The sequence below is a fragment of the Hetaerina americana genome, unplaced genomic scaffold (assembly GCF_022747635.1).
Source record: "Hetaerina americana unplaced genomic scaffold, ioHetAmer1.1.p SCAF_2, whole genome shotgun sequence".
NCBI classification, from domain to species: Eukaryota; Metazoa; Arthropoda; class Insecta; order Odonata; family Calopterygidae; genus Hetaerina; species Hetaerina americana.
The window spans coordinates 52,601,418-52,626,756 of NW_027286763.1; the positions used below are offsets into that span (position 1 = coordinate 52,601,418).

Below are 25,339 nucleotides of genomic sequence, written 5' to 3' on the forward strand. Positions count from 1 at the left end.
TCTTCCTAAATATTCTATTCAACGCAACATGACATCGCATTAATTGTTATTACTTAATCGCCATGACAAATATGAATGATTCTCTTCATTTAATAAATATTACTCAGTACTTTACCATTAGTCTCTACATTTTAAAGATATCATTTAAAGATTAATCGTACACGCATATGCAAAAGTACATTATGCACCTGTAGATCAGTGTTATTGTAGTAATTATTGTTCTTCGCTTTAAGTAGTTTATTTTAGTACATGTTATGCAAAAGGAAAGCGCCAATCGGAAAATGTATGCATCCTGCGAATAGAATACTGGTTTCTGGATCATTTCCTGTTTAAAAATTAAAAGAACCCCGATGCTTTGGAGCCGCTCAACAAGTCAAATGTGAAATATCATCGGTCCCCACGTTCAATCCTCGCTCGAAAATGACAATTCAATTGTCATTTTCCAAACCAACAAACATTAGAACGATAAAATCTCCCATCCATTGGAAGGGAGATTTTATCCTTCCAGCTCCACAATGGAAAAAATATATATTTTTTGAATTTCCGGCTAAAACTTTATTTTCTCACAAACAATTCACCGCGGACCGACAGCGGAATCCTTTACCTTCAAATTTATTACTCGGAAAGATCGATAAAAAAGATCTAATTTCAACCGAGGAAGTGCCTGCTATTTTTTGGATGAACAAAATGCCAATAACGATGTTTTTCGTCCGTCTAGGACCCCACCCATTCCTTTACGTCATTTCCAGGCGGGCGGGTATACAGGGGGATCTCCTGCTCCTAGAGTGATCCTACCTTCTACATTCACCAATAGTAGTCGTCCCACGTGAACATCCCACCCCAAAGGAACTCTGAAGTTAATACAAAATGCGTGGTCTTCCAAAAAACTTACGTGCATGCTTCTAAACAATTTTTAACATTAAAGCCATTTGCATTACAGTGAATCATTCAGATTTGCATTCTTCCTTGCCGTCCAAAATGCCCATTTCTCCCGTTTTTCCGACGCATATCCAACATCTCAATTCTTTCTGTCTCCAGCATTCCAAATCCACTCAATATCTCATTCATGCTTTTTTCCTGCCTTCTCGATTCCCCCCGATGATTTTTTCCCCCTTCTCTTTCAACCTCTGGCACGTCTTCGTTTCCATTCATTTTATTTCCTCCGTTCTTGTCTATGCCCATACCTCAGAATCATCCTGCTCTCTACGCTAATTTGCCCTCCCCCCTCAACGGCCAAGTTTCGGCGCCACACAACAACGCCACGCTTTATATTATTGTTTTCAATATTCTTCTCTTTTAAGTTTTAACTCGAGTTCTCAATTATCAATACCTCCTAAGTTTAGATGCTGAAACGCAAAATGTTTTAGAGCACGTCGCCCGATGCCCGAGCAAAACAAATAATTCGCTACGTGATGTTTTCCCCCTAATTGCCCGTTCTCCAATAAACAGCGAATAAACAGTTCATTTGTAAACAATACGCGCATTTGCTTTTCGATTCCCACTTTTTTTAAACTGATGACCTACCCGCAAGACTGGTGGTCTGGACAAGCAAGCTCCTGTTCAAGGGTCACTAACATGAAAATACGTTCACACGTGAAGATCGGTAATCGTAAGCAAACAACTGTTTCGGAAGGGCTCGTTTTGTCCCCTTCCCCATCATCCCTATCAATAGATATTAACGTGCCTTACATTTTATTGCACCTTGAGCAACACGATCGATATCTCTCAGGCCCGGGCAGGCAAACTCACAACAAACGCTTTGCAAATGGAATGCAAATAACTATATGTTTTGGTATGGGACAAACCTTAGTAGTCATGGAATAACCAATCGTTAAAGTCAATGAATTACCAGTTTCGCATGAAACTTGTGATGATGAGGCGAAATAATCAATGAATAAAATATCAAGACACTATCAAGTCCACAACCACGAAGAGATGTGCTGAATCAACGGCTGATTTTGTTGGAATTAAAAAAAAACCCTATTTGCGGCACCTGCAATTTTAAACAAATTCTGGTTCGGAAACATATTAATTTCCGACAGTCTATGAGACCCAGCAGAATGCAAGCGGGCTTCCCTCCTCATTTTTTTTCACAGACGTATGGAGGCCGTGTTCCAAAGTAGCTAAGAATAAATTAAGGCATTCCAATAAGATTAATAGCTCTATTGTGTTGAGCGAGAATGACATGGAAGCGAATCCAAGACGCATCAGAATAAAACGTCGCGTAAAAATTCTGGCAGCAAGTATGTAGATGAACTCTATCGCTAAATAGTGATCGAAAATGAGAAGGTAGTCCGGCCGAAACCTAAAATTCAAATCCGCATTTCTTTTTTAAATTATACGTTTCTAGTGAACTAGTGGCCCACGCTCAATACCTTAGATCAATGATTATGTACTTCATGATATTCATCCTAAAAAAATAAAGCGAAGTTTATTTTGACGGAAATGCGGAAGAAGAAGAACCCGTGTCGACAGTTACTGCTGAATTTCAAGCTTTCTCGAACGATATTTTCCCAATAAAATGGCTACAGACACTTTTATAGCGTAAAATGTCAAATAAATACCTCGGAATATTCCATCTCCAAAATTCGGCGTATCAAATTTGAATAAAGAATATCCGCGGCGAAACTTAACTTCTGGGCCAAAACCTCTTTTTCACGTTTTCCAGCGAAACGCTTGAGTCAAGGGATCGAGATGGTGCGGTGGCTCTCGTACTTGCTTCCCACCCAAAGGGCCAAATTTCAAATCCCTGCGGTGTTGAATACTTCTCAGCGGTATCTCGATCCCTAATTAAGGTGCTTTGTGGAGGGCACTTTGCGTGAGTACGCCGTCCGTCGGATGGAACCGATTGGCGCCTTTCGTAAAGAGTAAGCTAATGCCGACGCCGGGTTTCTCTCCACCATTCATCCTTCCCTGCTCATCCCCAATGGCGCAAATGACTTCAGCTGTTGGTCGCCTCCCCTAAATACTACTACTACCGCTTGAGTCAAATAACTGTGGCCACATTTCCGCCAAACATCGAAAAACTTTACAGGCCCTTCGACCTTACCAACAGTTTCGAAGTTAAATTTGACAACAGAGCTGCTCATAGTGAGATTCAAAGATAACGCCGCCCTCTATCGATAAGGAATTACAGAAATGGGTTTAACCTGAATCTCAAGGGGCACCCTCCGTTGGCAGCACTGCGGGTATAGGGAAGTTCGAGGGATATAAAAGGGAAGTTTAAAAAAGAATTTCAGAGGGAACTTCGCATTCTCTACGCTTGCTTTTTATTATTTCCCTTCGCTGCGCGAGAGGGGTTTCGGGGGGGCCGGCGGCGTCGGGTCCCTCCTTTGTCTTCTCCGCCCAGAGGCGCCCTTTCGGGTAACCACCCCTCCCACACGTCCAGGGGACCCCCGGGGGGAACGAATATGAGCGGGCGGTCCGGAGGCACCCGACCCCACCTCGGCGCTCGGTGGGTGCCGGGGAGGTCGTCGGCAGGGAAAGGAGGAGGGAGGTAGGTGACATGGAACGGGAGGAGGAATGCAAGGGGAAGGCGGCGACTGTAACGGCAGCAGACAGTCTGCTTTCATCCGCACCTGCTGCCCCATACCATTTAGCCTCCTCCCCTCCCTCACTCTCCCCCCTCCCTCACTCTCCCCCCCTCTTCCCTCCGCCAGACCCTCCACACCTCGACCAACGCACGCCACTCCAATTTCAGGTCTTCTCGGACTCCTCCTACCCTCGCTCTCTCCCTCCCCACTCTACACGTCTCAACCCAAAGCACGCATCTCCCCCGCCTTTCGCCGACACGTCCCCTCCCAAATGAGTCTCGCGGGCCACTCGATAAGCCTTGAGCACATAATCACCGACCGTCGGCCCTTCGTGCCCAAGGCGCTGGAATGGGATGGTCCACGAAAAGAGATGTGGCGGCCGCGCAGGTGGGTTTTTGGGTAATCTCACGCATCGAGTGCAAGTACATAATAGAGTAACCATCACGCCGTTCCCTGCTCCCAAGACGCCAAGGCATAATGCCATTCTAATCTAAGAGTTTAAAAGGATTCGCGACGAGATAATCAACTCAAAGGCAAACCTGCAATCCCACAAGATTCCACTTTTAAGTTCCTGCACTCAAAGAAGCCCTAAAAAAATTCACATGGCGTACAGCTTCTATGTACATACATGCGAGGTTGAATTTTTACGTCTTTTTTTTTAACTTTTACCACTTTTGCGGGGTGTCGACATTAATCGTGGGTGAAACGATACGGTATGTCGATGAAATAGTCGTTTAAAAACGATTTCCTTAATCTATTTCGCCTCAAAGGAATTCAAAACATGTTAAAATAAATCTCTGCATGCATAAAATTGTCAGCTTACGTGGATTTTGTCTTGCTTCCGGTATTCGATAAAACATTCAGAAACATGCGACAGTGAAATATTAAAATACTTCTCTAATCTTGCGCAAGCCGTCGCAAGGAAGTGCGGCAGGGGGTGTTCGGTCATCAGCCACAATACACTTACTCCAATATTTCCACAAACACATGGCACCTCGTGATCCACCGAATGGGAATGTGAAAGTGTCACAAGCTTCCGAGAGAAGTTCGCAAAATAATGAAATTATTATTAAATGGTATTTTCCATTCTTTTAGTTATTCAAAAAATTCAACCTTTCAATCTATAGTTTTCCGGTGTTTTTTTCAAGCTTGCATTTTACGGCCATAAAAATGTAATCACAGCAAAGAAGTATTCATTACCATTTAGTCATCATTAGCGACTGAAATATAATTGAAATATTCCACATATTAAGAAAAACTTGGTTTAGTAACGTAATGGATATTTCTCCTAGGTATTTTTATAAAATATACGTGTCAAGTATTTTATAATGCTTTCAAAATATTTAATTCCCAGAATAATTGACGTCCGTATATACGAACAGGATAAATCCTAAATTTTCCACCTGATTCACAATTATCAGATCACTATCTCACCGTAACATATAATTGCTGAATAAAAAAGCATTATGGATTTATCATCGTTGCATTTCCATTACACGTTGCTATGCTCTTGTTATTCGTTCTGTAATAGAAAATATATAGAATTACCCCTCAAGGTAACGCCAGCTTATTTAATATTTAATTACCATTTATCTACCTCATTTTCTATTTTCGGCATTCCGTGGAATAAAGGCTGGGAGTATCCAAAACTACGCAAGAAATGAAACTTTCTTGAATTTTCTTAACATTCGAAGAAAGTAATGCCTTGTTTAAAGATTTTTTTTGCTGTTAACTGGGATTTACTTGAATAAATTAAGTACAGTACATACATTGGTGAATATCTTATCAACTTGGCAATTTCAGTATCTCACTGATTTCCGCAACAAATATCCGACCGTTAAAAAAATCAAGTTGGCTAAAATATACGTTTCGTTTAGCGTCTTCAAAAAATTTTGGTTTCCACCATGTTTTGACTTCTAGCATTTCTGGAACCTCTCTCACGCACGTTTCATATCCGCCGGGAGTTGGGAAATGATGTTCTACGAGTTTGCCCGTTGACAATTCTATTCTGGGATTAACAGGATTAATCCCTTGGAACGACCCCGCCCTCACGCCCACGTCGCCGATTCTGAGCTGAGCTCGACTTCAATCTCATCGTCCGTGGAATTCTCTCCCATCAATGTTGATGTTCTCTAGCTCTCGCTTGCCTCGACGCTTAAAAACCTGCTTTCATTGGAATCACCCGTCGTGAAATCCCACGTTTTATTGGCGCAGAGGTCCTAAGAGAATTTTTAAACGCCCTACGCCGAGGGCATAACGCTTTTGTGCGAGTCGTTCGCGGAGTTTCCAGTTGACTAAACTGTTTTCAGGTTTGACTAAACGTAGCCCGCAATAAAAACCTGAAAATGGGTTTTCTGAGATAGTATCCAACATACCTAGAAGTCGCAGAAGTCCTTAAAAAACTTCTTCGTACGTAATTCAATTTTATTTGCCTACAAACTGGATTAAAGCCATTATCGCCCTCAACTTCTTCTAGTTTTACTGCTCGTGGGCAAATTATTACGCAATACAACCAAACAGTAGACGTAACTAGACAGTCCATATATTTCCAAAAATAAATAGACTTCGTTCAAAAGGCACTTTACGTTTGTAGGTATTGATTTTGAACGGAACATGTCATGACGTGACATCATTAATTGGAGTAATTTAAATGACACTTTGATGTAAATGAACTCCATTTCGCGAAATGTTTCGCAGCAATGTAACACGTCGAAAATCCGAATCACTAAACAAGCTTGTATTTGTATATTTATAAGCCATTGTATCTGTATGAGATCACTATAAAAAGAATTTTTTTGCTAAATTTTAAACCCTTTCGCCTGTGCACCGCGGTTATTTCAGTATTTATTAAAGCATTTTTTTACGATTACACGAAAAATTAAGCTTAAGACCTTTGCTTGGGGAACAGTACCAAACATATCGAACAAATAACCCAAACATTTACTAAAATTACATTCTGGTTAAATTTTGATTTTTGTCACATTACGAATACCACAATGATGTGCTCCTTGAAGCTCAGAAGATACACAAAACTCAAGTATTTCCTCAGGTACCTTCATACGTTTAGTTCTGTGCCCCCTCTTTTCAAATGTCGTCTTCATACGAGTATTTATGACCTGACGACAGGGAACCGTAAATCCGAATAAGATCAGCTGAGAAAGACGTTTTTCCGTTGTGACTTGCAAAAAAGAGTGGAGTAGACCATGCAGAAGTGAAGGCGTGAGAGTGAGTTAATGAGCCTTCGGAACAGGAAGCGTAATTCAGATGGACAATAAATTAACGAGGCTTGTATGTATGTGAGTGTATATATATGTATATATTATATATATATATATATATATATATATATATATATATATATATAAGTGTGTGTGTGTGTGGGTCGCGGTAGTCCAGTGGGTAGAGCGTTGGACTGCTCACCGGAGGAGGGTCCCGGGTTCGATTCCCGGGAGAGGCACTCTGGGCACCTGCAGCTCCACCCAAGCTAAAGTGATTTTTCGGGTACCAGATCTTTCTGGGAAACCATAACCGGCACAGGGAAAGGAACTGGCCCCCCTACCATGATGTGTGAAGTTTTACACGCCGCATAGGGCTTAGTACTGGGTGATCTCTACCATCACCTACTAAACCGACCTTCGGGTTGATTACTGTGTTTATGGTATAGAGGAGGGATTATTGTTAGGAGGATTCAACGGACGGATTGCCGGCATTGAATGATAAGAATATCATTTGAAAAATTTTTCATATGCTCTTTCTGCGGTGGTTTTAGACGGTCGGCTACATTCTTTGAAGCGGATGCTCAAGGAGACAAACATCGGGAGGAGACGATGGGCGAGGGAGTCCGCTTATCCCAAATTCATGACATGCGAGTAAGGACACAGGTGCACGTCACCTATGAGCATTCGACCCTCGCCCAAAGGTGGAGTGACTAACGCAAAAATAGCTAAGTGTCAAAGGCAGACGATCGCACGCGGACTTTAAATGAATATTCGAAGCCCAGAATAATGATCGACAACGTCGTCTTGGCGATGTAAATTTCACGGCATAATGTACCCGAAAGCACACCTTCATGTTGCAGGGCAATATTCAACATGTAAAATTTAAAGCACTTCCTACCATCTGGCGTTAAATATAGTTTCGCATTGAAAATTCGCATTCAATTAGCTCAACTTTGTAAAAACTTCTTTTCAAAAAATATACGCAAGGTAATCCGGACCAAGAAATCTAAAAATTACCACAGTATTATTATAAGATCCATTACATTGTGGCTAAATCGAAACAAAACAGTAATCTGACCCATGTAAATTAATGCTTACCAAGCGTTTTCAACGATCTGAATGAATAACCAAATGTTGTATGCATGCTACGTACCGAGATCATGCCAACAGTGGCTGAAGTTCATTGATAAATATGTTTACGCGGTCTAAGTATTCTCAACTGACTGTTTTATTGCATCTTACCCACTTATAAGCATTCGAACCTCGCCCAAAGGTGGATTGACTCACAGAAAAATAGCGAAGTGTCAATGGCGGACGATGGTACACGGAATAAAGACCCAGACCGTCATATGTGTGATCCACCCACGTTCAACTTACATCTTATACCACTAATGCAGACGAGTTCCCGTAAAAATTGAAGGAATGGATATAATGATATACACGTACATAAAACTAAGTACATGCATTATCTATATGACCTTTTTTAATTTTTGACAATCTAATTTTACAACCTTTCGTTTGTAAATGAATAGGCTCAATAATTTATCCCATATTCGATTTTAAAAAATCGCGCAGATGCCTGTCATAATTGAAATAAAAATTAATAATTCAGTTAAGTCAAGTCTATAATGAAAAATCCACATGGAAAGTTGACAGTTATCTTAGTTATTTCGTCCATTCGTGGGGTTTGAAGGTGTAGTAAGCGGTGTCCGCGGTAGGTGTGTCCCATGCATCCTTTAAAGCTTTGATAAAGCCTTCCGAAAACGTTACGCCGACGCTTCCCTCGCATTTGGCCATTCGTGGTGCAAATCTATCGTCTCGACTTTCTCCTGAGACAGTAAAACCCCCGCCGCCACGGACAAGAATTACGTATGCGGATCCCGATCCTTGGCAGTGCTCCCGGCAGATCCCGTGCAGAAAGGGACAAATTCATCCGAATAGTGGCGCATAAATTCGGTGAGTTTCTGGGGCGAAGGGGGAGTGGAAGGGCGAAGACGAGACAGTGCAGTTTCGGGGGAAGGAGGTATTCATCACGATCCCGTCGGTATATAGGTTTATGTAAATAAATTAAAAGAATTACATATTTATACAAAATATAATACGATAAAATCATGCCTCGCACATCCACAAAGATAAGCTAAGGTACTCTTTATTCTTATGAACTTCTTTTTTTGTTGAAACAATTTTTATTTATTATAGTTAGTATCACCTCTATCCAGGTTTTCCCTTGAGCCAATGGTTACAAGTCGCAATCCTATACTAATGTGGCAGGGACTACCAAAAATGAAAAATATGTTCTTGGGGTAGGCTTCCATGTTAAATGTAGAGTGGCACGTCCGTATTTATAAGTAATAAATAAAGTAATTCATTTGTGTATATATAACCAAAAACACAGAATTCAATCCTGAGGTCGGTTTGGTAGGTGATGGTAAAGTTCACTCAGTACTAAGCCCAACGTCGTGTGCAATTAACACATCAGTGTAGGGGGACTAATTCTTACTCAACGTCCCTGTCATCAACTCCCTCCTAGTGAAAGCTTCTTTACCTTGCGCAATTCTTCTCCTTACGTCCTTCGACCATATTGGTCCGATACACTTCCGAGATACGTAAACTGTTCTACCTGCTCTAGTTTTTGCCCTCCTATTTTAATGTTTAGCTTAGACTTTTTCTTTTTGGAAAATCGTATAACTTTTGTTTTATTTATATTTTGTCATCCCATATTCATCGCACTGAGTTTCCAGTTCACCCAGAAATGTTTGAAATCCCTTGGCTGACTGACAAACTAGAGCTTAGTCATTAGCAACCCTAACTGATTTTACGAATTCCCCTCCGACTTTCATTCCTACCTCCAGTTCTTCCCATGCTTCTTTAAGCATTTCCTCCACATATACGTTGAACAACACCGGTGATAATGGGCAACCCTGCCTTAAACCGCCCACCCGGACTCCCCGTTCCCCACTCGCACCTGAGCAGTCTGAGACATGTACAGGTTGCAGATTAGCCTCATGTCCCACTAATCTATTCCTATTTTCTGCAATATACTCATTATTTTTTCCCAATTGTCTCCATCCAACGTCTTTCCGAAACCTACAGAAATTCGTCCTGATTGTATTCTCGCATATTCCTCTCGATTAGTGATCTCATCACTAAAATGACATCACGAGTGCCCCTCCCCTTCCTAAACCCAAACTGATCATCCCCTAAGTAATCATTTGCCCTACTCTCTATCCTTTTGTTGATGATCCTGAGAACACTTTAGCTGCATGGGAAATCAAACTTATGGTTCTGTAATTCTCACACCATGCAGCCTTCTTTTTCGGAATAGGAACTAGCACTGATCTCACAAAGTCAGCCAGATTGCTTCCTCATAGATACTACGAATCAGTCCACACACACACACACACACATATATATATACATTCATTTATATGCATGCGCCTGTGCACAAATAAAAGCTGGAACCGTGGCGAAACGAGACAAGGGGGACCACACGAGGCAGACATTCGCCCGAGGCCATTTTCATCGGTCCTGACATCCACCATCTCCTTTTTTTTTCATTTCGCTTAATTTTATTTTTTTCCACACTATTATTGCTCCTTCCAAACTCCAACCGAGCGAGTTTGTTCTTTTCGACCACCCCTCGCCGCGGTCGCGGAGGCGGCAGCAGCTCCGGGGTCTTTGGAATCCTGACGCCTTCCACCTGCCGGTGTGTTCCCCTCTCCTCCCTCCGCTTCCCCCCTCTATTTTCCACCCCGACGAGCCCCTCTCTCCCCTCCGACCCTCACCCCATCGGTGCACACTCTCGCTCTCCTTTCCCTCCCTCCCCTCCCGCATCTGCCCAACAGCGACGGGTGGCCCGTAATTGGCACGAGGAATGCCGGGTGCGGGCCCCGCCATGCTTGTGTGTGCGCGTCGGGGCAGGCGCTTGTCTTGCGTTTGCATTTTGAGAGGGGAGGTAGGGTGGAGTGGTACGGAGCATGGAGTGTTTTCTTAGGGAACAAGACTTCTCTTCTTCCGTGCCCTAGGGTTCTTTCAACCCCTTCTCCCCCCACACACTCTACTCTCTGCCATTCCGAGCGATGTCCTTTTTGCCTGCCCTTCCTAATCGGACATTCTTTCCACCCCAGGACGAGCCAAGATCCGATCTATTGAATGCCATAGATCGATATTATTCGTCCATTATTCGCGTCACAATCAACGAATACAATTTAGATGATTCAGGTAGGATATGGAAAACTGGTTTCACTTTTACACCAGAATCTACCAATTGCCTCTGTGTACATGGCGGGAGGCACTAGGATAACCTCTAACTTGTACGTAAAAATATGTGAAATGTCAGAAGTAAATTTATAATCCCACAAAAACTGTATCAAATTACGACTTATGTTCCGACGCTGGACATAACCAACAGACCTGATGATAGCGTCTTACGTCGAAACCTAAGTCGTGTTTTAATAAAGTTTGCGTGGAATTACCAAGTTACTTCTTTCATTTCAATATGTTGAGTAAATTACAGTTGAATATTCCATAATTTCAAAAAATTTAAAAAAAATCCATGAGGTTACGCCTGAGACCACAAATATTACAAAAACAGCTGAATGTGCTGTGTTCGAAACAGGTATTTCAGACGACAGAATTAAGTTATTTGCGCATATTAGTGTGGTATATACCCTTATTCTTGCTGTAATAATGATATTTTAGAGGGAAAAGACTATCTAAGTTTGCCCGTGCCAATTTCATTTATCCTTATTTATTCGAGTGGCTTGATCTATTATCCATTAATACCGATTAAATGTGGGGCCCTGATATCTAAATCGCTGTCACAATTAAACTCAATAGTCCTGTTCCTTAAGAAAGGCACTATTCTCGCTTATTCTTTTTGTGTTTTGTGGGACTCACATCACTGTTTTTCAGGATAAGTCATCACATGTACTTTAAAATGTTTTAGAACTCTGGTGTCTTTGATCTTTATTGAATTACTTGACGAAATTTTTCTCAGGCGGATATTATAATATCATATTTATCATAATTAACGCATATTTTAAAAGCGACCTCACCCATGTCATAGAGCATCTCTCCTTTTTCCTTCAATTTCCCCACAGCCCACCTAACCACTGAGTTTCCAAGAATAAAAACGCTCCTAACCTTCAGATGTTTCTTCAATTTTATTTTTCCGAGTTTCTTTTTCATGTGATTTTAAATGCACGCGAACTTTATGTACATATTAACATAATATCTGAACTTTCCTCTAAGGTAAACAGTTATGGATGAATAATTTTGACAATCCAACTCGTTATTATCGAGCATATACAGCTTGAATTTCTTCCTAATTAGGTCTCCTGTTCCTGATAGATTTTCCCCGATTGCATTGCGTTAATTATTTTGCGGTGAAAATCAGTGATCAAAGAATCCTGGCTTAGATGTAGCAGACTTTCGATTACCCCAGCCCCAGCTATATTTGTTTTTAAAATTCGCCATGGCGTGACCGTCTCTCAGCCGTGATAATGGTAGGGTGCCGAGGTCCGAATTCGCCTTGCTCTTTGGTCTTAATATCGCCGATTCGCCTTCAGTTCTGCTCTCACAAACAATCGGTCAGATTAACACAAGCTCCCTCAACAAGACTGGCTACGTAATCACACTGTAAGACGATTCGTCGGAAGAAGAGGGGATAAGGGTATCATCAGCACCGCCTAAATTTTTTTTCAAACATGAGGCACATGTATCATTCGCCCACTATTAACTTATTCCGACTATTAAGAGAATCAAGCACCGTATCACGCGAAACGCTAACAAGGTGTTCGCACGCGTAGCGTACTGATGACCTCGACACGTCGGGGATTCGTCCCTCTTGAATGCTAAGCATGTAAAAAGAAACAGCGTTAATCGAAGCTGTATTTTCAGGGGCCACGAGGATGTCACAATGAGCAAATAAATGAGTACCAGTACTACGGGCCGTACGCCAGTTCAAGGGAATGACAGCGGCAGCCGCCCGATCTGATCTTTAACCAAGGCGATCACCACGGAGTGCAAAGTATTTTCAGACAACATCACAAGAATTCTGTCGGATGATGTCCCTTACCCGGTGGGCCAAAACAATTTCATTTACATCTACATCGCACCCTGAATGCCGCCATGCCTTGGGACCTTTCCCCAATTGAACCCATCTAGTCACCGAGCCTGATAAAATATTAAAAGATCCATTAGAAGTAATCTATTATGGATAGATAGACAGTCGTCTTAATTTTGGGGCGAGATCGAGACTATGGAGTCTCTTCTACCGCCTAACTTCAAGGTGGAAGGAGTATTCTAAAGCAAAAGAAAGATCGTTAAAGGTGTGTTGTTTTCCCTTTCCTGCACCTGAGCACCTTCGGGAGAGGAGGCATTTTCTACATCCTTCACGTATTTCAATGCTACAATTTCAGTGTAAAAATCAGTTGCCATGACCGGGATTCGAACCCGAATCCCTCGATCTCCGCCCGAGTCTTTAGCCAGCTAAGCTACCGAGGCCGGAGTGGAGTGCCGGCCGGATATCGAGAGATCCGGGTTCGAATCCCGGTCAAGGCAAATGATTTTTTTACCCTCTGAAATAGCAGCATTGAAATGCATATTAGCGGATGAATGCGTCAATAAGTTGCTGTCGCGGCATCTCCAGAAGTTTCTTGTAATCCTTGATGTAACTTGACGCCTAAGAACGAGGAACATGAGACATTAACATGTAAAACTTTTCGTAGTATTCCCCGCATAATTCAAAGTGACGTCCTCATTATTTTGAGGAGCTGGCCGCCTTTTCAAATTACGATTTCCCCGAAAAAGTCTAAATGAATATAAACACTCAACAAATAATTCAACTGCGATGTTAGGGGGTTGAAGTAAATGCCTCGCGAGGAACGAACCCGCCAGCTCGCACGGACACCCAGAAGAAAAATAACACTTTTGATAAAAACTGCTCGAGTGATAATTATAAAAATTACCCCGGGACAATAGAGGTGGCGGGAAGATTGAACGAAATGGAAGGGATGGGACTAGATTATCGAAGAGAATGTCCGCGCATTACCCCATTTTTTGTAACAACGCGACTGCGGAACAATTTGGAATCCACCCCCTGTCCGCCATCGGAATGATGGAACATGGCCGCTCTCTATTCAACCTTGGTCCTGACCACCAGGCCGTCGGGTATATCCATGAGAGTGAATATTCTTTGCGGACACACGTGGTCGTTCTGCTGGACGTCCCACTTCGGGAAACGTCTCCCGCTCGAATTAGGGACTGATTAGGGATTTCCGGCGGGAAGGGAGTGAGAGAGAGAAGCAGGTAGTCGGACCGACCACGCCCCCCCCCCCCCGACCTCTGCTGCCTCTCCCCACACACACACCCTTGCCCCCCCACGAGCTCACCCGAGAAAGGGTGGTGGAAAAAAATCCTAATCAGATTTTAAATTGGGAGATGGGGGAGGTTTTAGTCGGGGTGGGCGAAGAGGATCTCGGGTGGAGGCCCTGGAGCCTTCAGAGGGGTGTGGCCCGATGCTGGGCTGCTCTCTCGCCAGGGCCGGCCCACTACCCCCTCTCTCTTCCCCAAGCTGTGTCTAAGGGCCTACTCCCATCACCGTGGAGCAAGTTGAAGCGATAGCATCGTGCTCGCTCCGGCGAATTATAAAATTTCCCGTGCCTGTAATTACGATCCAATATTAAAAAGAAAATACAAAGTCAGCGAAGACTGTGATATGAAGCGCGGTTTTATTCGGTTCGGAAACGTGGGTCCATTAAGGGAAGAATGTGGGCATGTGCTCGAGGTTTCCGAGTCTTGTGGTGGATGGAATAATTTGGGATAGAGAGGGAGACGAAAGGGAGAAGAGCTATCAGATATGAATGGGGAAGAGGGAGGAGAAGAATAATTAACAAAACGGGAATTAGAGAAATCGAGGTACTAGAGAAGGAAAGGGTGTCACTACTCATGCGATCATGTGAACAATATTAAAGGACGTAAAAAAACACCAGACCGTAAGAACAATAATAATATATCTCAATTAAAACGTTGACTGCAAAAACAAATATTGTAACCCCACGTAAATATTCAATATTTAATTTGAAATGCGACCACGCCTCTCCCATTAACCATCCCTCCCTCCTCTTCCCTCTCTATATCCGTTTAATCGTTATGTTAATAAGAATTTTGAACCCGTGTTTCAGAATTACCCCGGTTCTCCAATTTGGAGTTTGCCCAAAGGTTTCCGGTAGGTGGTTTTTTCCATCTCAGGGAGACCGGATTTTTCGCTCGAAACACTAATTACGAATTTGGGGGGACGACCGCTTTCATCTTCCTTTGATGGGCGGAATGAAAGTGATGGAATTCGTTCATTGCCGCACGAAACAACCAGGTATTTAGTGTATATATAATTTCCCCCTAGTTCGCCCCTATCTCCACCATTCTCGGAGAGGCTTTCGGAGACGGTATCTTGATTTGAACCCACGCCCACGCAATGAAAAGGCCTTGAGAAAAAGAAACCATCAATGTAATTTCGACTTTTGGCAAATGGGAGAAGGACGCACTCCAAATCACTCGCGGCGGGACAGCGTGGGACCCAACGTCTACAGGTATCATCATAACGATGGGGACGAAGAAATTTAAAATTTATCTCCCGGTAAATTAAAGTGTTTCAAGTACGCCCAGCTTATTCGGAAATAAACTAATTCGCAAGCACCTAAATGTCTCTCTTTGCGGTTCCTCTTACTGGATCTACAAGTATGTTGAACACGTACGAAACCTACCTGCGGGCTGATAACCAAGTCCATACAAAAGTACATTTCCCAGAAATCACGAAAATAGTACAAAACACAGAAACATCGACAAGCTTTGAAATTTTTCCCCGATACAAGCATTATAGACCGTAGTGTTTTGTTCTAAGAATTTCATTCCTCCAAATTTCTCAACCTATAACTGGAAATACTCTTAAATGACTCATAACGAACTGGTGGGAAGTCGTGGTCACACGTTATTCTTAATAAGGAAATTACACTAGCGATTCAGTAACATAAGGCAAACACCCGGACAAATTCCAAGACAGAAAGACCCTAGCTTTCATTTCTTCTTTCTTAATAATGCTAGTTACAAGTGAGAATCTGGAAATAACCCAAAACAAAAGCCAAAATCCAAGGCCTAAATAAGATGTACGATCGAGCAAGAATATTCGGGACCAGGGCTCAAAAATTATTCTTTGGCTGAATAATAAATTTAATCCAACATTTAAGATCGCTGAAAGTGCCCAAGTCAGGTACATTTTAAGTGCGCATCAGAAAACGAGTGGATTGATTTTTTTAATGCCGGGTGCTGGGCTTTTTTGTCGACATTTCGAGGAGAAAAGGTTTCTTCTCATCTCCCTCTGTGAAAACTATTTCTTCGAAATCCTTTTATTTCTTTAAACCCCCCCCCCCTTTTCAACGCAGATACCAAAGATATCAAGGGGGAAGGGGAGAGTCTTCTTCAACACGAGTCGGAGAGGTTGAGAGCGAGAGAGAAAGAAGTCGGGGGAAAGGAGTGGAAAAAAGGAATGAGCCGTGCACCCAGACACCTTTTTAACTCCCCCTCCGCACCTCGCGCAGTTCCCTTCCCACGGCTGGGTGGCCTCCTAATCGCTTCTCACGCAGTGGAACGAGGATCGGGAACGGGGAGGACGAGGCGAGGAAGAGAGGAGATGGACAGGAGGGGAGAAATGTGCGGATGGACCATACACGTCTAGTGGGGGGGGGGGCGGAGGATGAGTTCCCGAAATTAAGTTAGCCAGCCCCTTAATCAGTGTTTTGTTCAAACGCATCGTTTTCCCACGGGGGAATCCACTCGTGTCTCCGGGGAATAGTGTGCCCTGCTCGTCTCCCGGGGCGACTGCCTGCCCGAGTGACGAGCGAAATAACGAGGAGCACGCGCCCGTTGTAAGACTCACAGAATGTCTGAAGAGGTACAGCCAGTATCACCGCGATACGCTTTTCTTAAATAAGCAACGGCAATGAAGTCTGCCGTGGACCAAATCGCATGCACGTACAATGAACAAAGAACAAAAATACAAGTTGCATTATTTTTTCAGACGACATGAAAACGGCAATGGGTTGCGAAATTTACGCGAGAAGTGTCCACAGCATGTCCTGTCATATTAAAATTTCCATTCATCTATATGATAGTGGCGCAATTCAGAAAATAGCTAGTTGTATATGAATGGTAATAGTTAATAATCAGTACAATGGATATCGCTAGAAAAGTGGTGGAGGGTCTGTCGACTTTGTAAATAAGTTTCATAAATTAAGTACCAAACGCACTAAGCAATGCACAAAAATATTTGAATTTTCGTTTCAATCGTCAAATGCTCATGATAAAAAACTGATGTCGACATTTCCTTTGGAAATTAAAGAACTAGAGGATGGGGAATATCTCCATACTGACTCTTTTAGTTCACAGAAGGAAGGGAGCAAGGCTTGTAAATAGCATGTAGGCTAGCAGAAATCACGAAGAAATGACGCAGGAATAATGCAGAGCAAACAAAGAGAATCTCGTAAAAGAGGAGTAAATAGTCGTTCGGGACCGTCCAAAACCCACCATTAACGCGAATAATATATTAAATGTCTATTATTTTATGGGACTAATACCAGTTTCATGAGGATTTAAAGTTTTATTTGCTGGAAATTGTAATTATAAGAAATGTGTACATTTTTTATAATGACCAGCCATGGATCAGATTGAGCAGGAATAAAACATAATATAACATTATAAAACATAATATAACATTATATAAAACATACTAATATAACAATACAACAGATAATATCCCCATCAGCGAAAATCTTGATAGCAATTAAACGCCACTACCAAACAATATTTACCGTCTTTGTGGATTTGATTTTGCCAATCTTACTTACCACAGTACCACATGTAAGCCTGATATATTGCATATGTTGACAACCACATTAATTATCAACCTCAGTATTTATAATGGAGGAATAATTCAAGAGAATTTTTTTGCCGTGGGGAAAACGACCCTGGAAACAAATTAGGAGCCGCGATGATGAAGGATAATAAACATCAAGCCGCCATCCACTAAATCCAGGTTATCTCATGCCAATACCAACCAATTTCATTTACGAGATTAGTGGAAAATGGAAATGGACTAGAATACGTGTTATGCTTAAGGAGTTACTCGAAGCCTGGAGAATTTCATTTTTGTGAGGCCATGGGGTCACGGACGGATGAAATCCCTATAACTCTCGCCGCCAGCTTTCAAAATTATTATAATCACCGAAAAATAAATCAAGACTCATCTCGACTCCCAACCTTCGTTAAAATCTTGGAATATCGGAAATTTAAACGTAAATGCATATGATGCCTAATAACTAATTAAAATCATTTTAAAAAATGCGGATGCATTTCCCCCCGGTTTTTTTAGAAGCTAACTACCATAACATTCAAATTGCAACTTGTTCATGGATTGCATAATTAAATTTTAACCATATATATGAAATGCAATGACTGAATTAATATAGCAAGTATCGATCTGAATTTGATTTTTTGCCAACGGCGAATTTTCTACAAATTTGAAGAACTCTGACCTGTGGCGTGTGGAAGGGGTTTTTCGAGGTGGGAGGTTTATAAAATATTGACATTTTTTAATAATTTCAATGCTAATTTATTTTGACGAACGTAGTTGCCAGTTTTTGAACTATTTTCAAGTTTATTTATACCACTTTGATATTCATACATCAAACAGCATTAACGATCGTTCTCCCGTCATGTTATATAAGAAATAAAAGTCTCCGGAAAATAAATACTCTCCCCGGACACTACGATCAGAGAGATCATGAAATAGCACTGACGACAGGTACGATGGCACGTTTTTCTTTCTTTCTTTCGTCCCACTGACAAAGTCAATACCAATTAAGGACAAGGCGACGCCTATTACGCCAGTATGCACAATGGGATCCTCCTAATGTCGGCTCAGAGTAAAGAGTTCTGAGACGGACATCACTTCCAACACATCAAAAGCCGTCGGGAACAAAGCGTATCGAACTCCTCCATTAGAAAACACGTGCTATGAAAAGTGAAACGCTCGTGACAACACAAAGACCGTGAAAGCCAACCACAGAAATCAGACAGCTCCTGCTGTAGCGCTAACATGACAAAACGAACGAGAGGACGCGATGGATCTATTCAAAGAATCAAAGGGATTACGAATGAAGGGATTGACTCCAATATAACTGTACACTCCTAACATGAGAACTTTCCAAAGCTTATTTTCTATCCAAATCTTGCACGTCCAGACCGGTTGCGCGAAAAGGTATCGGAGGGTGGAAATAAATAGTTTCTCTGATGAATATAATTTTACTTAAAGAGTTCTGTAGGACACAGGAGTTAGTCATCACCAACACTTGGTTTAGACACCACTAAAGACGTAGGTACACATGGAAAATGTAAGTATGTTAAGAAAAGACTCGTTAAACTTTGATATGGAGCGTAGTTATGTACGACGAGGAAACGTGGTCACTGAAGCAGGATGATTGAAATAGATTAGAGGCTTTTGAAATGTGGGTGTGGAGAAGAATGGAGAAGGTGAATTGGACCGAGAAGAAAACAAATGAGGAAGTTCTAGGTATGGTGGGCGAGGAAAGGGGTTTGTTGGGAGAAATCCTAAGGAGGCAGGGAAAATGAATGAAGGGCGTTTTGATAGGCAGTGGGATGTTGAAGACTGTAATACAGGGGATACTGTTAGGCAAACGAGGAAAGGGCAGGAATGTGATAGGGATGTTGGATGGGATGAAGGGGGAAGGAAGTACACAGAGATGAAGAGGGACTTGATGTAGAGTAGGTTGCTGGATTGCGTTTGGTTAGGAGTCACAAAATATTTATTTGGTAGTTGTGTCCATCCAAAACCTACCTTAATCGGTAGATTACTTAATAATAATAATTGCAATATTTAGTCATCTTTTCATATTCCCTGTCCTAATTGCAAGTTTCTGGCAGAAGTAAATTATTTAGGTGCCAATAAAATTCGTTAGTCAAATGGGACTTACAACTGGGAACACGTTTCACCCACATCTCGTTAAGAGTAGGCTGCCATAGGGTGTCAATCCACCTCATTCCCACATACTAAAATCCAATTCATGCTCAACTACCTGTCTGTCCCTAGCGCCGCAAATGACTACAGTTGTCACCAGCATCAAGTACAATTAAAATGGCCATCCATTTCATTTCCAACCCAAGGATCCATGTTCTGTCATTCATCGCTAATGTCGACGTGGCATGACATTCACCGCAATAATCAGTCTCGAGTTCGGTTGGACAGATAGACATTTGATTGGATTGATCCTCCCATTGAGCCTTAAGGTGTGTGAAAAGCACACATTTTAAGTTGTGAGACTATTTAGTCTCTCTCTCTTGCCGTCTGCGATTCCCCATGAAGATCTGGTACCCAAAACAATTAATCAGCTAGTGTTCAGGTGGTAGTATCCAGACCCATAACCAGGATTTGAATTTTTAGACTTTCAATACCGTAGAGCTAATAGCCAATAATATGTCGACGCGCCTATCAAACCTAAAACTAATTCAACACACAGATTATCGTCCTTTCCACTGAGTTATCGCGGCGTCCGAAATATGACATAAGAAACTCTATTGAATAAGCAACCCAAGTCAGACGTCAATGGGTACTAAACAACTTGAGGCCCGCAGTTCTTTTAGAATCGAATATGTTACTTGATCAGATTTCTGATTATATTAAACAATTAGATAATAGGTTGTGTTGGGAGAAAACCTGGAAAGGGAATAAAACAAACACGAAGGAAAGGGTACTTGTAGTACACTAAATACGCCGGGGGAATAACTAGGGTACCACCACAAATCGGGAGACCTGATCAACTGGATAAAATAAGAGAAACATATTCCAGTTCGGTTTGCTGTAAACATTAGTTATTCAATCGCATGTCACAGCAAAACGAGACAAATAAAGTATCCACTCCAAAACCTATGATTCAGGATTCAGTGGATAACACGCCATTCCATCTCGAACACACCACAGTCGCTCGTATTGGCATAATGAAGGCTGGTATCCTTAAACCTTCCCTACGAACACTCGACCCGAAAAGGTACGTGTGAAGGGCACCGAAAAAAGAAATAAGAGGGAGCTTCGAGGTGTCAGAACGATTATGCACGCACGCCAGACAAGACCTGCGGTTTCGCTGCACCGCGACGTCATTCTATACACACTCCCTACATCGACAGACACCGCCACTCACATCATAAAGACTCGCAACCCACACTCACCGCGACCAGGGAGCACGACAGGTAGGCGGCCCCGATGGGAAGCGCCGCCTGTCCCTGGAGCCACCGCCGGTGGGCGCTGAACCCCCCGCCCCACCAGGAGGACGATCCTCCGCCCCACGAGGCCCCCCCTCCGCCGCCGCAGCCCCCGTTGCAGTCCGCCATGCACACAAAATAGGTGAAGACCACGATGAAGGATAGGATGAAGTCCACGCCGAAGCGCTCCCACGCGGTGAGGTGGGCCGGGGACGGCGGAGGCGCTAGCTGCTGCAGCAGGAGGGCCGGGTTCGAGCCCCCGTTTACCCCTGAGGACGTGGAGCCGGTGATCCCCGGGTATCCCGGTAACGTGACCCTGAGAAATGAGAATGGAGGGAAAGATAAGTTAACTCATTTGCTCGCAGGGTTACCGACCTTATACAGATAACAGAAATGCCTTAGGCTGGATTGTCAAGCTCGTTTTTCACAATGATATTCATTTAAATCGAACTCCTAAGTAACACTAAAATTTACAGAAACTCAAGTGGAGCAGTCCCCTTGAAATTGTAATGTGGCACAAAAATATCATTTGATATTCATAAATAATTAACTCAACAAAAGACATACATTGGTAGTAATACATTGATTAGAACTTGGAAATGTTAAATGAGAACACAGATTTACACAGATCTACAAGATTAAACGATCAACAAAGGTAAATTTCATTTTAACGGGGGGAATATTCGAAGTTCGGATGAAATGAAAATTTCGACAAAACTTCAATTTGGCAGTAAAATTACTTAGAAAAAATTTCCATTTATTCACTTTAAATTAAAAATTACTAGTTTTTTTCCTAGTTTTACCATGGTTTCAGAAAGCCAGCCAGGTTGCAGATAAGAAAAATAACTTTAAATCTCGGTAAAAATCATCATTTAACGAGGTAATCCCGAAAGCATTATTTCGATCAGAGACCGATTTATATACAAATCCGTTTTTTTTCTTCGTGGAATGGTTCCTGGAATTATTATAATAAAAACAAAATAGAGCAAATATAAAAGTAATAATCTCTTCCATAAAAGTTCATCTAATTTCTAAATTTTTCTAAAAATACGTCAAAAATAATACTAAAATTATACAACGACATATAAATGAAAAGCGTACAAAAATGAAGTCATTAATAAATGTACAAAAGAATAGGTAATTAAGAAATGTATATAATCTTGGAAAATTCCATCGATGGAAAAGCACAGCCAAATGATGTGATAAACCAAGTTAAGTCAACTAACAGAGCAGCTATGGTTAATAATAAGCAACGCGTAGTGTTATGGACAACACTGTATTCGGATGCCAGAAAACCACGGTAATTAACCCGATGATTGACTTCATAGGTGAAGATAGTGCTCAGCTCGTTAAGCGTGTGAAATTCACACATGCAGGGTTCAGGGATTCAGTTTCTTCCCCTGAGATACATGCGGTTTCCCACAGGCTCCTGTTACAAAAAAAACCACGACACTTCGGAATTAGCAGGGGTGTCAAGTGAAGAAATTAATTCAAGCATATACAGCTGCGGGCAAGAGAGTATTCCCTAAATTAATGCGTGTGCGTATGTTCCCTACAGATAAGAGAATAGTGTGTTACGAAATTACGAGAGAAATTGAGAGAGAGAGGAATCGGGAGGAAATTTTAATAGAGCCGATCTTCAGCTCTTTTATTGTTCGGGCCTATGAGGAAAAAAATCGTGGGTCGTGGAGGGAAACATCAGAAGAAAATTACGGTTGATTCAAGGGTTAAGAGGTGAAAAAGGTAGATGAGGTCGGTCGGTCTACCACGCTATGGGAAACTCGCTCGATGAAAATAGGCAGTTCTTAAAAATTCTGAGGCTAGAGCCAAAACCCAAGCTCAGGGGGGGACGAAATCGTGCCCAACAAACGTGGGGTTTTCACGCACTCAATTTTCACTAACTCAATTTTGATATTTTCACGTCGAATGTACGGCCACAAAACCGCTAACTGTTTCGAGTCACTTGCATGAATGCGTAGAGCAATGACACCCATGTCGATACAAAAATCGCAAAACAATTAATTCAGTATCCTAAAAATATATTTCTTTATGTTATTTTCCGAGTTATAAAAGCCATGACGATAAAGTGAAGTGAGGATAGGGACGGATCTACGGGGGCATGCCACTAACTTTCTAGGGAAATATTCTTGGATTTCATTAATTTAAAAATAAAAATTGATTAGAAATCCGCAGCCAATTTTGAATGCCTTCTGTACCTCGACCATTAAACATGTCTGTAGGGTGTACATCGATCTCTAAATGTATGATAAGTTTCATATTTTACATGATTTTCAACTTTATTTAAGACCATAAAATTATTTTGATAATATTATATGCTCATATTCAAAAATGGCCGCCACAACTGGCAGTCTTGATCAGCTACGGGCCGCACGATGGAAGAAAACCATAGAAAAGCTTCTAGTCAGTCTTAGTGCATAGATATATACAGGCGTTTCGCCAGTATATGCCAAATGGGGGGGGGGGGACATTAGCATGGGTTGGCGGAAGGCTTCCATTATACTCACCGAATATTATTCTCGGAAAGGTTAAATAATTAAATTTCCCTCAATGTTTACTCTACGATTCGTTAGTATTAAAATCAGAGACGGTTCTTCGTGTGAAATATCCACTTAAAAGAGGAACCACGCACTGAATCACCATTTTATTACTGTTGCGTGGCAGTTTCATGAAATGAGATACACCCCGACACGCGCCCGTCAAGCGTGCCCAAGCCAAGGAAACGGGCTATTTAAAGCAGTTATGGTCAAGGGAATTTAAAAAGGAGCGCGAGAGTGGGAGTCGAATTGCTGAATTACGTCTTGCAAGACGTAAAGACGTCGCGGGAATAATTAAGAGACCGTGAGGGACATGGAAGAGTCCATCAATTCAAGATCATTGAACCCAGTCCCAAGTTGTTAAAAATAAAAAAAGTGAAGATTTAATGCACGCTCGTAAAAGCCGTGGATACATTCTTTTACATTCGGGAGCGAGGGAGAAAATAGCGGCTCCTTCAAGACACATGCTTCCCACATTTTATCCAACACTAATATAGGCAATCGTCAGATTAGAAACAGAGATGGAAGGACTGCAATAGTCCCTAGCAGTGCAACCTTTTTTCTTAAACTTGGTAAGGTCCCACATCATATGTAATTACAATTAAAGACTGTCTTAAACGGAATAAATTGTAATTTATATATAATCTTTATTGACATCATCGTTACATCTGAAATTAGTTTGTCCAGTAAGTAAAAATCAAAAAAGAACTTTTGACATGAGAAAATGTGTGCAATTTCCTAATATACGTATTTTTCCGTTTCTTGCTACGCAGACAAAATAAAAAAAACCTGCCTGGTAAATCTAGTCGCAAGCACATTTTTAATTAAATTTAAAGCCTAATATAAAACGCATTTTCTTTAATTTTCACTGACACTACACACGTACCAGTTCGGTTAAATTTTATATAAAATACAAAATATATTTTGGCTAAATATATGGCTAAAAGCATAGGATGTATCTTGATTATTTTAAGCACATCGTCAATCGTCTCCATTTTTTAATTTTTCCTAAATAAGCTCCTCAGAGACAGTAAACTCATCCGTAGCTCCTGGGCAACCTTTCTACTTACATCATTGGCGGAAGAAATACGCATTGTTGGCTGGATATAACATCCATACAGTACATAGAACGTGTAATTTTACATGAGCTCTCGTTGCATGAAACAAGTAGTAAACGATAGGCTAAATAGAATGAAAACATGGAGAGCCATAATCACGGTATTTTAGTACAATGGCCTTAGTATTTCTCCGAAAACATTTTCCATCAGACTAATTGGCTGACAAGACTACGAGTCGCAATTCCGTGAAACTTTACAAGAAAAATGAAGGATATTTTCCAGACCAGTGACTATAACCACCTATAACCATTCTCATGGATAACTTTGTAGAAGGGCATTCGAAAGAAACACATTTGGTGTGGTCTATACGGTATGTATAAATTCCCAATGAATTTCAACAGAAAACATTTTCAAGGTGGACTTGGTAATGACTGTAAATGCTGAGATTAATACCCACATCAATGGTCGAAACGCGGGCGAGGAAATGAAAACTGTGTCGTATTCGAAATGAGAGATTTTCAGAAGTAATCACAGATATAGCGCTGGTCTCTGGCGTTCCTTTACTTCACATTCATTCTGGTTTTATAAACTTTTTGAATGTCCTCTTGTGTAAAATTCAATTTCGCAGGACTGAAATGATAAGAAGA

The 25,339-nt window shown here is 41.7% G+C and overlaps 1 protein-coding gene across 1 annotated transcript in view; it reads right to left on the reverse strand.

Annotated features, from left to right (window-relative positions):
* bib (big brain) overlaps positions 1-25,339 on the reverse strand; it is a 115,590-nt gene that overhangs the window by 15,593 nt on the left and 74,658 nt on the right. The window contains exons 3-4 of the mRNA XM_071585431.1: positions 21,213-21,395; positions 21,047-21,122 (exon numbers count right to left, since the gene is read on the reverse strand). Coding sequence (XP_071441532.1) covers positions 21,047-21,122; positions 21,213-21,395 — 259 coding nt within the window. The remainder of the gene's footprint in view (positions 1-21,046; positions 21,123-21,212; positions 21,396-25,339) is intronic.